The sequence below is a fragment of the Artibeus jamaicensis genome, unplaced genomic scaffold, assembly GCF_021234435.1.
Source record: "Artibeus jamaicensis isolate MK-2021 breed Jamaican fruit bat unplaced genomic scaffold, CSHL_Jam_final contig_233, whole genome shotgun sequence".
Lineage (NCBI taxonomy): Eukaryota > Metazoa > Chordata > Mammalia > Chiroptera > Phyllostomidae > Artibeus > Artibeus jamaicensis.
Window position 1 is genome coordinate 53,878,549 of NW_026521486.1, and position 14,470 is coordinate 53,893,018.

At 51.6% G+C, this 14,470-nt stretch overlaps 2 protein-coding genes and 1 non-coding gene across 5 annotated transcripts; 2 read left to right on the forward strand and 1 right to left on the reverse strand.

The window, feature by feature from the left end:
• Window positions 1-318: 318 nt before the first annotated feature.
• Window positions 319-455, reverse strand: LOC119048575 (U8 small nucleolar RNA). Its single transcript, XR_005082369.2, has one exon. It is a non-coding gene; the product is annotated as a U8 small nucleolar RNA (small nucleolar RNA).
• Window positions 456-5,908: 5,453 nt separating this feature from the next.
• Window positions 5,909-9,516, forward strand: BLOC1S1 (biogenesis of lysosomal organelles complex 1 subunit 1). The gene is made up of 4 exons (XM_037144132.2): window positions 5,909-6,089; window positions 6,776-6,848; window positions 8,882-9,014; window positions 9,307-9,516. The coding sequence occupies exons 1-4, from the start codon at window positions 6,029-6,031 to the stop codon at window positions 9,415-9,417; spliced, it is 378 nt and encodes a 125-aa protein (XP_037000027.1). The 5' UTR covers window positions 5,909-6,028; the 3' UTR covers window positions 9,418-9,516.
• Window positions 9,517-9,611: 95 nt separating this feature from the next.
• On the forward strand, window positions 9,612-13,791 carry RDH5 (retinol dehydrogenase 5). 3 transcript variants are annotated; one of them, XM_037144130.2, is made up of 5 exons: window positions 9,612-10,304; window positions 10,787-11,227; window positions 11,387-11,645; window positions 13,013-13,176; window positions 13,447-13,791. In XM_037144130.2, exons 2-5 carry the CDS (start codon window positions 10,918-10,920, stop codon window positions 13,668-13,670), a joined length of 957 nt encoding a protein of 318 aa, XP_037000025.1. In that variant the 5' UTR covers window positions 9,612-10,304; window positions 10,787-10,917; the 3' UTR covers window positions 13,671-13,791. The 3 variants fall into 3 exon arrangements, with proteins under 3 accessions (XP_037000025.1, XP_037000024.1, XP_037000022.1); XM_037144129.2 differs by having other exon boundaries at window positions 10,889-11,227; XM_037144127.2 differs by having other exon boundaries at window positions 9,612-11,227.
• Window positions 13,792-14,470: the final 679 nt, after the last annotated feature.

A 14,470-nucleotide genomic window follows, 5' to 3' on the forward strand; every position in this document is an offset into this window, starting at 1 on the left:
GAGTCCATCTTTTCTCTCTCCTCTCCTTTCCTCTCTTCTCCTCTTTACTTCTCTCTCTCTCTCTCCCTCTCTCTCTCTCTCTCTCTCTCTCTCTCTCTTTGGTTTTCTCTCATCCCAAACTCTACTTTTTCCCCCTTCTTGGAATATTTCTGCGTCTTCCTCAGACTATTTCTGTGTCTCTAATGTTTTCTCTGCCCCTCAAATGCTGTCATATTTTTTATATTCTGTCTTCTCCCTCCCTTTCTTAAAAGCTGCAATATGTGTCCTACCTAGTTCTTCTTCACATGCTCCCTTTGTCTCTTACTTCTTTTTTTTTTAATCAGATAAGAGCAATCAGGGTGTTTCAAGTCCTGACTCCGTAGAGACGTTAATCACGAATCATGTGAACTCCAATCATCATATTCAAGCCTGTTCTACAAAAAGGAGAAACAGGTGAGGATTATCCCACCTGACAATTTCTCTTACTTCTTTGTCCAAGGTTATAGTTTTACTTTTTTCTTCTTTTAAATATTTATTTATTTATTTAGAGAGAGGGAAAGGAAAGGAGAAAGAGAGGGAGATAAATATCAATGTGTGGTTGCCTCTCTTGAGCCCTCGCACTGGGGATCCAGCCCACAACCCAGGCACATGCCCTGACAGGGAATCAAACCGGCAACCCTTTGGTTTGCAGGCCCTTGCTCAGTCCACTGAGTTACACCAGCCAAGGCTTCCAAGATTATACTTTTAAACAAACAAGTAGACTCTCATTCTGCTGGCCCTTTGACAATCCTTGCTCTGGGTGCAAATTACTAACAAACCTCCAAATTACTATTTACAATATTACATTTGTGGCCAGGGAACTAGGCAACCTCTAAACAGGTGCTGCTAAGGAAGTACAAGTACTGCCACTAGGCTGGCACTGGTCTCCTACTGTTATTACCCCCCAGATATGCTCTCCCATCCCTTTTCTATTTCAGGGCCACAGACAATAGAGAAGAGCTGGTATGAGAATACAAAATAGTAAAATCAAGAAAGGACCCGGGACTGCTGACTCTGAGCCCGGACCTCCAGCCAGGGTCAGAATGCCTTTGGAGCCCCAGCTGCCTCCCTTTCTGCACCTACAGCTTCGGCCTCCCTCCAGCTGCACTCCACTGGCTCCTGCTAAATCCGAGGCTGAAATCAGACGCCAAGAATCTGCTTCTGACCTCCTCTGCCCAAATATTTGAGAAGTCACCTCACTGCCACAGGAGGAAGGAGAAGGAAAAGAGAGAGAGAGAAAGGCTGCCCAAAATTAGCTTGCCTATAAATAGTGGGGCAAGGGCTGGCGGGAACATGCAAGAGCTCTAGAGCAGCCTGGTGAGTTTAGATTTTCTCTAATGGAGAAGTGATGCCAGATTGTTGGACTAGAAAGCAATACTATTACAGAAGTATTGTAGGTAAAGAGGGGACTGAAGAAGCTAGAGGGATCCTAAGAATGGAGGAAGCTGAACATTAGAATAAACAACCTGCCAGAGAACTTCTTGTATCTGAGTCAAGAGTTTGGGAATTCAGTAAATTAAAACAAACGCTGATACTATACGATTGCACTCATACAACATTCTCAGCCCTGGCCAGTATGGCTCAGTGGATAGAGTGCCAGCCTGCAAAACAAAGGGCCACTGGTTTGGTTCTCAGTCTGGGGCATGTGCCTGGGTTGCGGACCAGGTCCCCAGGAAGGGGCATGCAAAAGGCAACCACACATTAATGTTTCTCTCCCTCTCTTTGTCCCTTACCCTCTCTCCAAAAATAAATAAATACAGCCTGATTGCTGTGGCTCAGTGGACTGAGTGAGGGCCTGTGAACCAATGGGTCACAGTTTGATTCCCAGTCAGGGCACATGCCTAGGTTGCAGGCCAGGTCCCCAGCAAGGGGCGCACAAGAGGCAACCACACATTGATGTTTCTTTCCCTCTCATTCTTCTTCCGTATCTCTCCTTCCCTTCCCCTCCCTCTAAAAATACATAAATCTTAAATAAATAAATACATACATACATACATACAATCTTTAAAAAAATTCTCAAAATAATGAAACTATAGAGATGAAGAACAGATTAGTGATTGCCTGGGGATGGAGTGGGAAATGACTACAGAAGGCTAGCATAGGAAGTTCCTTTGTGGTGATGAAGCATTCTGTATCTTGATTTTGGTGGTGGTTATTTGCATCTATACATGGGATAAAATTGCATAGAACCACACATGCATACACACACATGCAAATGAATGTGTGTGAAACACTGGTGAAGAATGGGTAAGGCCTGTAGATTAGTTAATAGTATTGTGGCTCTATCAGGCTCCTGGTTTTGATGTTGTGCTACAGCTATGTGAGATGTCACCACTGGGGGAAGCTGGGAAAAGTATACACAGGAACTTCATGTACTATTTTTACAACTTCCTCTGAGTCTGTAACGATTTTAAAGTAATTTTAGCCCTGGCTGGTGTGGCTCAGTGGATTGAGCACCAACCTTTGACCCAAAGGGTCACTAGTTCTATTCTGTCTAGGGCACATGCCTGGAGTGCAGGCCAGGTCCCCAGTAGGGAGCACATGAGAGGCAATCATGCATTGATATTTCTCTCCCTCTATTTCTCCCTCCCTTCCGTCTAAAAATTAAATAAATAAAAATAAAATAATTTTAAAAATTGATAAATGCCCAGGCTCAGCAATGCTTGTTCAAGTGGGATCCGAGGCTTTCTCCAGCCCTTCCCCCCTCTACCAGTGTTCCCCTCCATCTGGGATCCCTATTTTTCAGCTGCTTTCAAATGAAGACCTCCAGAACACGCACTGCCGGGTTAACTTCTCCTTCCACCTCATCTGGCAGCAGAGCCGTGAAGCATTTGTCCCAGGGTCAGTCTTTTCCTCCTCACCACACACAACATGATGACTTTCTCGCCCCACCCACCTCTCCAGCACTGGAATCCTTCTGCCTGCCTCTGAATTCTGGCCATAGTCAAAGCTTGAACTATGGGAGTGGCTGGGAGAAAGAATATAAGTGTGATTGAGAGCAGTGTCTGGGGAAATGACCACTCTGGTCTTTGAGGGTTTAAGAGAAATCCTTGCATCTTGGGAAGAAGGACTAGAAGATCACTTCCCACAAGGAGCCATTTAAACTGTCTCAAGGGCCCCTTTTCTTTGAACACTGGCTTGCGGCCAACATTTGGAACTTGGCCACACCACCAACGGCCCCCCCTCTTGAAGCCCAGCCAGATTTCCCAGTATGAGAAGCCTTCTCCACTCACGCCATGTCCTCCCTCAGTCCTCACCCAACCCCTAACAATTCAGCAGCTTCTGGCCCTAACGTGTAGCCTAATCAGTCGGCTTGAAGCTTGCTAATTAAAGCTAACTCTGAAAGAGCCCTCAAAAGAACAGAAAAATGAGTGGAGGAAAAGAGCATGGAGTTGTATTCATTCAGGCTGAGGGAGAATAATCTGGGTGGGGGACTGTAAAGAGAGGTGGGCAGAAAGAGATTTCAACTATCGAGACTCATTCCCTGGATATGCGTGCAGCTTTTCTCCATCTCTACCAAAAGCAAGTGGGGCTGAACTTAAACTGCAGCAGAAACTGAAGTTAGACAATACGCAAGGACCCAGAAAAGGAACAACTGGAGGGTGACTGGAGAGATCAGCTGCTGTCTGCAGATACAAGTACCCATGTCCTCTGTCCAGCTCTAGGGCAAAGGAATAGCCAGTGTTTAGGAGAAGAGGGAAGGGCTGATGTCCACAGAATCCTGGCAATCTCTGTACTGATTGTGCAAATGTCAAATGGTTGTGCCAAGCAGGGTGAGGGTAATACAGGATGGGCCTGGCACTCTCACTGAGTCAGCCTAATCTTAACAATGACCGGCTCTCCACAGAAACCCACGACACCAACCTCCCTCATTAGCCCCCAAGTCACCATTCTCTGGTACCCCTTCTCATTGCTGCCCTTCTTTCCCAGGCCCCACAGCTCTGGGAGTGAGGCACCAGGCATCTTCCAGTCCGCCTCTGTTTTGCTTGATCACTGCAGTTAGAAGCTGGAGCCAGAGTGGGGGGAGGGCTGGGCCAGGCTGCCCTGTGATGCTCTCACTCTTCCCGCTTCTAATGATCAGCTTCTCTGGAGAGGAGCCTCTTCCCAAACACTCCTCCCCTGCCATCCCCTTCAACAGATGCCCAGGCTGGAAGGGCATAGTGACAAGAGACAGGGCCACCCCTTCCGGGGTCTCTCCCACGGTATGTGCAGTGTAGTGCAGGGGTTACATTCAGGCTTTGGGGTCAGATAGCCTGGATTTGTATCCAAGCTCTACTTTTTGTAAGCTCTGTTACTTCACTGCCGTGTACCTGAGAGTCTTCATCTGCAAACTGGGGGTGACAATTATAATAATCTACAAGATACTTCTACAGATTAAATTAATTAATACGTGTAAAGTACCAGAGTAGAGGTTCCCTGGACTCATTGAAATTCTCTTCCTTCCTGGCCTTTCCCTCCTGGCAGCTCCAGCCGGTTCTTGGTCGATTCTCAGCTCCTTCCCACTAGGAGGGACCGCTTTCCTTTCAGAATTTTTATCTTGGCCCTTAACGTCCTGCTTTTGCTGCCACTGAGCCGTTTAACTCACTGAGCCTTTGATGGTCGCACATCTCCCAGGATTTAAGATGCTACTCTGCAAATAGCTGAGTAAATCAAGCCATCAGGAGTCCCCAGCTCTTCCTCAGAAAACCAGAAAGGATGTTTTATTCTAACTCAGCACCTGTTTCTCCTCCCCCTGCAAGTAGATGAGATAAAGGCAAGTTCCAACTCTGTAACTCACTCACAAAACAAGAGAATGCCAAAGTTAGAGATAGCTTTCTTTTCCTTTTCTTTTTTTAAATTAATTTATTTTTAAAATTACTTTTCGCAGAGATAGCTTTAGATATAATTTAGTCCAGTGACTCTCAACCTTTGATGCATTTTAGAATCGTCTGAAGAACCTTTTAAAAAATACTTATGCCTGGGCTCCACTCCTCCAAGACCTAATTAATCTAGGGCCAGGGCATTTTTTTAAAACTTCCCCCAGGTGATTCTAATGTTTAGGCAGGGTTCAGAATCACTGTTTTAATCCAATCCCCTTATTTTACTATATTTTATTTATTTTACTGAGGAGAAAACCGAAATCCAGAGTGGGCAAGCAACCTGCCCAAAATCACCCAGCATGTTAGTGCCTGGTACACCCAGAGAGACTGTGGCAACAGCAAGAATATGTTGATGATGTTTATAATTTTTCTTAGTTCAGAGCAGTGTTATATAATTTACCTTATATTTTGGCAGCAGCACTTAGTCTTCTGGTTAAGACTGAGAAGGGTTCGCATTCCCTGACCACAGAAGGAAATGGAATTGCACGCACGTTTCCGTACTAGCCACTCAAATCAGCAAAGCTCCCTAGGAAGCTGCTCGAAGTGCCTAAAATGCTGCTTCTCTACCAAGATCACCCAGCGCTGAGGGACCTCGGCAGTGGTGAGAAGAGAGAGGGCTGGAAAAGAAAAGAAAGCAGTCCCTCCTAGAGGGAAGGAGGTGCCAATCACTGAGAACTGGCCGAGCTGCCCCGAGGGAAAGGCCAGGAAGGAAAAGAATTTCAGCGAGATCAGACAGCCTCTGGTCCCGCAACAACCAAACCGTGAGGGACCTCCGGGCAACACCAACCTCCCTCCCACCCGCCCCGCCCGCCCCACGTCAGGGAGCCTGAAATTCAAAAGAGTTGTTTAAAATCGTCCCTGCTGTATGAGCGCTAAACACTTCTTCCAACACTCATTAAAAGTGAACCCTGAATAAAGACAAGAGCTCGCCTGCCCCCAACCCTCTACCATTCCCCTTCTTCCCTTTCTTCCCAGGAAAGATCTTCACTACCTGCCAACCTGACTCAAAGGGGCGGGGGGCGTGTCTTGGCCTCACGTGACAGTGAGGACACGTGATCCGGGCCCCGCACAAGCGGGGCGCTGCGGTTCAGCTCCCGGAGTCGGAGGGGGCTGGGTGTGTCCCGCCTCCCAGCCCACAGCCCGGCGCCAACATGCTGTCCCGCCTGCTGAAGGAACACCAAGCTAAGCAGAATGAGCGCAAGGAGCTGCAGGGTGAGCCGATGTCGTCGTGTCTGCCGGTTTCGCTCCCGCCGCGGCCTAGCCTCAGCCCGGAGCCTGGACCTCGAGTAACGGCCCAGTTCCAGGGAAGAGCGCGGGCTAGTGGGCAGAGGAGTCGGGGGGTGGGGGTCTTTTTGGTGCCAACGGGCTCTGGTCCCTTTAGCAACACCCCTGCCCCCCTCGGAACGTCCACCACGCTCGGACTCCAGGACCTTCTAGTCCCACCCCTGCTCACAGAACGCTGTGCCGATTGGTCCAGGCAGCCCCTCACAGTGGAAGTGGGAGGGGATGGTCCTGAAGGGAGGAGGGCATTCTCTGAGGCCTGAAACCACGGAGACAGGCGTGGGGAGCTTGTTTCCTGAACCTGGGCTTGGAATCCCGGAGTTACCAATCCATAGGCCAAGAAAATGGCAACAGAGTGCCTGGGAGTCTGGAGCCCTGGACGCTGCCACTGACCCACTGGTGTCCCTAGACAAGTCGCTTCCCCTCTCAGGGTACCAGCGCCCTCGCCTCTAAAATGAAAGGTGTTTGTGTTTGGCAAAGTTCTTTACAGTTCTTGTACTCTGAGATTAGTTAGATGTTCCCAAAACTAGCAGAATGTCATGAAGGAGTGGGAAACCTTCAGCATCACCCCTTAAAAAACCAAGTCCCCATTCCAATCCCTTTCCCCCTGCCTCCAGAAAAGAGGAGAAGAGAGGCAATCACTGCGGCGACGTGCCTGACAGAAGCTTTGGTGGATCACCTCAATGTGGGGTATGAACCTCTTCCCACCAACACCAGCTGTCCCCACCCCAGTGTAGGCACAGGCTAGGTCTAGCGAGCAGACTACTCTGGAAGGGATGAGATGTTGCCTTTCTCTTACCCTTCCCCCACCCAGCTTAAGTTTATGGAGAGAGGCTTGAGTCACCTCTGACCGGTAACATGGGGCAGGGAGGAGCAGCTGCAGTTGTTTGGAAAGCAGCCAGATTTCCCCCTCTCCACCCTAACTTCTCCCTGGTGCTCACAACTTGCTGCCATCTGCCTGCCGTTCTTCACCCATGCAAGTCCAGCTGTCACTTTGGTGGGAGGGAGGGTGCCCTCCTTCACCATGGCTTACCAGCTCTCCTTCTCCGCCTCCCACCCTTTGGCAGGCCTGAGGAGCAGCTGGCAGGAAAGAGATGGCACAGCTGGTGAGGGTGAGGGTAGAATCTATGCCAGGAGCTACAGGAGAGCCAGGCTGTCTCTGCCCTTCCTGCTGGGTCTCCAGGGACCACCTCCTGCTCCAGTCCTAAATGAAAACGCCATTAACAACCAAAAAGTTGGGAAGGAGCAAAGAATATTGTCTCTTGACCCTGAGTGACCAAAGAGAGTACAGAGATGACAATTTTGTGGGGCAAATAGAATGGCATACTTATGAATCCAGAGACTGAGTCACCCAAGTGAGCCAAGCAGGGGCTTTCGTCTTCATTACTCATGTCTGTGGAAGATTAGGGGAAGACAAGGCTGCGGGTGGGGCCTGATCTCCCTCCTCTCCAGGCCTCTCCCGTCACTCAGCATGAATAACGGAAAGCAGGAGATCAACAGGGAAAACTGGGATTTCAGGAACTCCCTCCAGAGGAATTTTGAAACATTGGGAGCCTCTTGCTCTTCCTGCTTCAGCTCCTACCCCATCTCCTACTGTGGCCCGGCTGTCCCCAGAGAGAGGAGACGGGGTCTACCCCCTCTCCTCCCTCCCACGTTGGTGCCTCCCGGCTCTGTTGTGAGGCTGGCCCAGGCTTCTCCCTCTCCTCTTCCTGTGCTAGGGGCCACCCCACTTTCAGTCTAGAGGGCAGCTAAGCCAAAGCCAGATTAGAAAGGTTTTTGTGTTGCTGCCCACGCCCCCCCTCTCATTCCCCAGAAGGGAACACAAAGGCTCCATCTATCTCAACCCCTGTCAGGTGTCCTTCCCACTCCTTCGACGCCCTAACCCCGTGCCCCCTCCAGCCCCCACAGATTCCAGTGGGTGGGGGCTCCGGATGTGGAGTCTCCCAGCTGACCCAAAGCTTTGGGGTGGAGAATGAAAGATTCACCAGCCAATAAGAGAGAACAATTATTGCACAATTGTAGGAGGGGGTTAGGGGGAATAGAGTCAGGCAGAGAGTTGAGAATAGCAACCTCATGGCAGTAATGGTAGCCGAAGCCAGTACCTTGATTGAAGAGAAAAGAAAAACTATTGCATGGAGCAGAAGGAAGGGAGAAATTGCACACGTGTTCATTCATTTGTATGCAAGAGGAGAAGGGTTGGGAGAGAGACTGAGAGCCAAGAAGCAGTCCCTGGGAGATCTTCTCTGGACCCTGAGTTCCTGGGGAGGGGGTGCTCTCCCATCCCACCCCAGATTCAGGGAGTGGCCCAAGTTCCTTTCTGAACATTTTAACGCAGATCCCTGAGCTTCCAATTGCTACCAGATGTGTGCCTGCTACTGGATTTTCCCAGCTTCCTCATACCACCTTTTCCTTCCCAGCTTTTTATTCAGGGATGTTCTACCAGATTAGCCCTAACTTGCCCCACCCAGCTCCAGGAACTCTCTTTGGAGAATAGGAGATGGTATGTTTCTAGTCAGCTCCTGGCTAGGGTCTCCTGGGCATGGGGAGAAGGAGCTGGGTTCATCTGCATGTACTAGTCTATTTTGCATCCCATAATGGTTAAAATCACAGGTTTTCCCCAGCCTGACCCCTGGCTGGCCTCCCACTCTTGCAGTAGGATATTAGCCCCGGAGGCCACTCCCACTAGTTGGCTGAGTTGACCTCCTCCCTCCTCCAACCTCTAGTGTGGCCCAGGCCTACATGAACCAAAGAAAGCTGGACCATGAGGTGAAGACCCTACAGGTCCAGGCTGCCCAGTTTGCCAAGCAGACAGGCCAATGGATCGGGATGGTGGAGAACTTCAACCAGGCACTCAAGGTGGGCCACACTCCCCACATCACCAGCCCCATACTGGGTCCCCACTGACTGCCTCCAATAGGGTGACCTCAGGCCTGGGGTTAAGGCAGAAGTGGGTGTGGCCTCAGAAATCTCATCTGTGGCTCCAGTGTCAGAGAGGCTAGAGAAAGAGGTAAAGGCAGTTGGTGGGTCCAAGCAAAGCCCTTTGTACGGAGAGGGTGAGTGGAAAGTATCCCCATCCATCCACTAGAGCCACACTCTACCCACCCTGATTTATGGACTCCCACCCCCTCCCCTTCCCTCCCCTTCCCAGGAAATCGGGGATGTGGAGAACTGGGCTCGGAGCATCGAGCTCGACATGCGCACCATTGCCACCGCCCTGGAGTATGTCTACAAAGGACAGCTGCAGTCTGCCCCATCCTAGCCCCTCCCCCTCCTCCTCTACCTCCCTCCTACCCCTGTGCCCTCCCCATGGGGTAGGAGGGAAGCTAATGGGCCACAAATAAAACACGAGTTCCCATTTCTCTTTGGTACGTGTCAAGGAGCTACTAGCTCAGCATGGAGGGTGGGAATGGAAGGGTCAAGACTGTTTCCTTAAGGGACAGGCACCTTCTGGGTAGAGGGTGGAACCAGCTTCCTCTTACTATCTCAACTTCCCTCTCTCCTCGGGCCTGGTACAAATGCCTGTTGGGTAAGCAAAGGTTGGGAGTTTCCCACACCTCCCCAGAGAAGGTCACGGTGGGGCCTTTGCTCCAGGCATCCTAACTCAGGACTTCCGTTTCCTACAGGGGAGAAATCAGACAGGGAGCAGGCCTGGTCCTGGCTCTGGTGCTCTGCCTTCCCATGTGCCCATGACCTCTCCCAGCCTGGTGCTAAGCCGTGTCACGAGTCTGAGCCAGGCGGGAGATAAACTCTTGAGCATGGGGGCACTTCGGGGCTGGGAAGGAAGAGGAATGACGGGTCCAGAGTCACCAACAGGGAGAGACAGCTGCCAAAGTTGATACATCCCTCCTCCTGGGAATCCGCGTCAGAGGTAGTCAGGAACCCCAGCTGGAAAAGAGCGAGAAGGGGCCTGGTTGCCTGGCCTGTGCCAAGCCCTGGCCTCAGCCAGCAGGCTTCAGCTTCCCGGACTCCTCCCCCAAGTCCTCCCTCACATACGCTTAATACTTCTGGTGCCCAGTCCACCCTCTGAGGACTTTGGCCTTAGCTGCAGTTCATGTGAGAGCCTGGGGAGGCTGGGAGCAGAGTTTCTCAAACAAAGCAAAAGAAGACGCTTCCGGTGTTGTAGTACCTGCTGACTTTCCGAAGCAGGTAAGCAGGGCACTGGGAGCCGGGGTGCTAGGAGAAGACTTGCAGGATCTTACAAGTATTGGTAAAACTCAAAGCTTTAAGCTTTTAACATGCTTCCTCACATATTTTCCCTTGATCCTGCTCACCTCCCTGGTGGTCTTGGTAGGTGTTAGTCCCACCCAGCAAACGGGAAATCAGGTTCAGAGACGCAATGAGGTGCTCAGATCACACAATAAGTTTGGGGCCACCAGGACTGAAATGCAGGGTTCTTTGTCCCATGTGTGTTTCCTAAAACAAAGCCAGCTTACACTTAGAGAATTCATATGCCCCTGGATTATCCAGAGAGCAAACGAGAAAAAGCAGACGAGACCCTTCTACCCCCTTACAGCAGGGTTGCACATGTGACCCGGCTTACCCACTTTTCATTAAGTTACCCACAAATGTAGGGTCTTCCCAGATCCCTGCTTTTCCTAGATAAGGTATAATTTGCCATTTATCTACAGGCAGATAAATGTTCAAGCCAGAGACTTCCAGCTAGGGACACTCTTAAGGGGACGGGTCTGAGTGCCAGAGTAAACTACACCCCTTTTCCTGCCCGGCCTCAGCTGCCCCTGCAGATCGCTTGGCTCCAGCCATGTGGCTGCCCCTGCTGCTGGGGGTCTTACTCTGGGCAGCACTGTGGTTGCTCAGAGACCGGCAGAGCCTGCCGGTCAGTGATGCCTTCATCTTCATCACCGGCTGTGACTCTGGCTTTGGACGCCTTCTGGCACTGAGGCTGGACCAGAGAGGCTTCCGAGTCCTGGCCAGCTGCCTGACCCCCTTGGGGGCCGAGGGCCTACAGCAGGCAGCCTCCTCTCGCCTCCACACCACCCTGCTGGACGTGACTGATCCCCAGAGTGTCCAGCGGGCAGCCAAATGGGTGGAAACCCACGTTGGGGAAACAGGTGAGTGTGGCTGGGCCACTGGGAACACAGTGTCCAGTGTTCCCTCACAGGGGCTGTGGGAAGCCTGAGGGACCATGAGGGGATGCGCTCAGGCCCTCCCAGGAAGGAGAGGGGCCACCGGAGTGCCCCACCCACCCTCTGTGTCCCACCTCCCTGCAGGGCTCTTTGGTCTGGTGAATAATGCTGGGGTGGCAGGTGCCATTGGGCCCACGCCGTGGCTGACGCAAGATGACTTCCACCGGGTGCTGAATGTGAACACACTGGGCCCCATCAGGGTCACCCTGGCCCTGCTACCTTTGCTACAGCAAGCCCAGGGCCGGGTGGTTAACATCAGCAGCGTCTTGGGTCGCCTGGCAGCAAATGGTGGGGGCTACTGTGTCTCCAAGTTTGGCCTGGAGGCCTTCTCGGACAGCCTGAGGTAAGGGGGCAGGGCCCCAGGCTCCCAGGCCACTCACAAAAGAACTCCCATCTACCCCGCAGAGATGATTAAAACTCATCATAGAATATTCAGAAAAGACAGTTTCGGGCTCGGCATGGTTTAGACTAGAGGCCTGGGTTCAAATCCCAACCTCCCACGTGAACTTTGCGACCTTACTAGCTTGGTTCTTTTTACCCCAGTTTATCCCTCATCTGGTAAATCAGGGGGAAAAGACCTACCTCATGGGTGTTGAGAGTAAAGTGAGGTACCTTAAAGCCCCAGCAGAACCTAACACATGGAAAATGCCCCCAGAGCCTGCTATCCTTGTTATTAGTGTTACTGTTGATAACAACTGTTAGGATGAGCTGGTACCCGTACATAACATCTTTGTATTAACTCTCCCAGCAGCCCTATCAGGTAGGTGTTAGCACCCTTAGAGGAACCTACCTTACCCCAGACCACTGGAACTGCCTGCTTGCCTTCCGAGCCTGGCTGTGCCGTTCTGCTGCCCCTCATCCTTAGATAGTGATGTTCCAAGTCCCGTGAGAGCGCAGTGGGCACTTGACAGGGACAACACAGGAGCAGGTCCTGAATTCTGGGCAGAAGTCCCACAAGCCAAGCCCACCTTCTGAAGGAAGCCTGCTTTGTCACCCTCACCCAGCAAATAACGTCAGCGTCGACATTCAGGCATGTCCCTGTCCCTCAGTTTTTTCATTTTCCAGTTGGCATCATGGGACACGTGCTTTATACTTGGATTTCTGTATTTTGGGAGCAAAGGAATCGGGTTCTTCTACGTCTGCAGTTGGCAAACTGTGGTTCTCAGGCCAGATTAGAGCAGCCACCACCAGTAAACCAACAATGGCTTTGACTTTTTTTTTAAGATTTTATTTATTTAGAGAAGGAAGAGAGGGAGAAAAAGAGGGAGAGAAACACCAATGTGTGGCTGCCTCTTACATGTCCCCCACTGGGAACCTGGCCCACAACCCAGGCATGTGCCCTGAGCAGGAACGGGACCAGCAACCCCTTTGTTCTCAGTTCAGCACTCAATCCACTGAGCTACACCAGCCGGGACTAATCTTGTAATTTTTAGTCCTGCAGTACCAAAATATTTACTTAGCCCTTTAAGGAGTTTGTGGACACCTGCTCTAGGTTGTAGAAGAGAATACAGAGGAAAGAAACTTCAAAAATTCCTCCCTCCCTCTGTCCCCACTTGCCTCATCCCAGGACAGTATGGTATACCTTATCATCGAGACCCCTGTCCCTGGTCCAGCGACTTTCCCATCTTAACCTCCCCCAGCATGTCCCTGAACATCCCCCTTCCATTAAGGGCAGGAAGCCCAGAAACCCTTCTCTGCCCCCCACTCCAGGAGGGATGTGGCTCCTTTTGGAGTACGAGTCTCCATCGTGGAGCCTGGCTTCTTCCGAACCCCTGTGACAAACCTGGAGAGTTTGGAGAATGCCCTGCAAGCCTGCTGGGCACGGCTGCCTCCAGCCACACAGGCACTGTATGGGGATGACTTCCTTGCCAAGTGTGAGTAACTGGGCCCATAGCGGGGAAATGAGAGTGCCAGAATGGTCACCCCTGCACCTGCCTGCTGGGAGGAAGTCGGCAGGGCAGTCAGGGAGGGGCTGAGGGTGAATGGGACCCTACAGAACACCCAGGCCTGTGCAGCCTGCCCATTCCCCAAACCGGCAATGGTACTAACAACCCCTCTCACCCCTGCTGGGCAACAAGCCTGAGGGCCTGAGATGGGCTGGAGTGGGCCAGGGACACTGATTACAACCACCCACTGGGCTGCAGACCTGAAAGTGCAACAGCGTGTCATGAACCTGATCTGTGACCCAGACCTGAACAAGGTGAGCAGGTGCCTGGAGCATGCCCTGACTGCGCGTCACCCCAGAACTCGCTACAGCCCAGGCTGGGACGCCAAACTGCTCTGGCTGCCAGCCTCCTACCTGCCAGCCAGCCTGGTGGATGCTGTGCTCACCTGGGTCCTTCCCAAGCCAGCACAGGCAGCCTACTGAATCCAGCCTTCCAGCAAGTTATTTCTGCCGCCACCCTGGTACTGCCTGGTGCCTGACACAACACAGGCACTCAATAAATGTGTATTTTAAAAATAAAATAGGCAGAAATGAAGGTACTCAAAGTGTTAACTACCCTAGGCTGACTTACTGCCCAGGGTCGCCTCTTCAGTACCTACAAAACAACCAGCACCCACTGGAGGGCGTAAGGGGGCTGCCTTGGGTCTCTAGGTGGCGTATGACGCTGCACCTAAAGAGCCACTAGAGGGCACTACTGGATGTTTATTTTCTACATGGAGTAATGTTGCAGTTCATGAAGTGTTTGGAGTGGGAATGGCCCTTACATACTTTTCCTGGGGGGGCAAAAGAAGATGGTAAAGAGGGGTCAGGGCCAGGTTGGGTACTTTCCATGGAAAAACAAGGCAGTACCCACTTAAATTCTCTTATCTAAATCGAGAAGGATGATACTGGTCACACAAGTATCAGAGCAACTCATTGCCACCCTGAAAGGAGCCAGGCCCTCAGTTGGACAGAAGCCCAGGGAGAAGATGTCCACGGTAGATGCGGACTGGCCCCTCCCAGTAGGACCTTTGAGGGGAATCCTCGATTTCTGCAGAGATGGCTTTGTGACAGCGGCAGCACGGAGCCTGGCAAGCACAGGATGGGGAGACAGAAGGCAGCGGCTCGCAGCCCCCTCCCAATCCCCGCTTCCGAGGCCAGCCGAGCCAGCACCTTTCCCAAACACTCCCCAAAACAGACTTTCCTTCCTGCAGGTGCAAACAGAACAAGGTCCCAGAGTACAG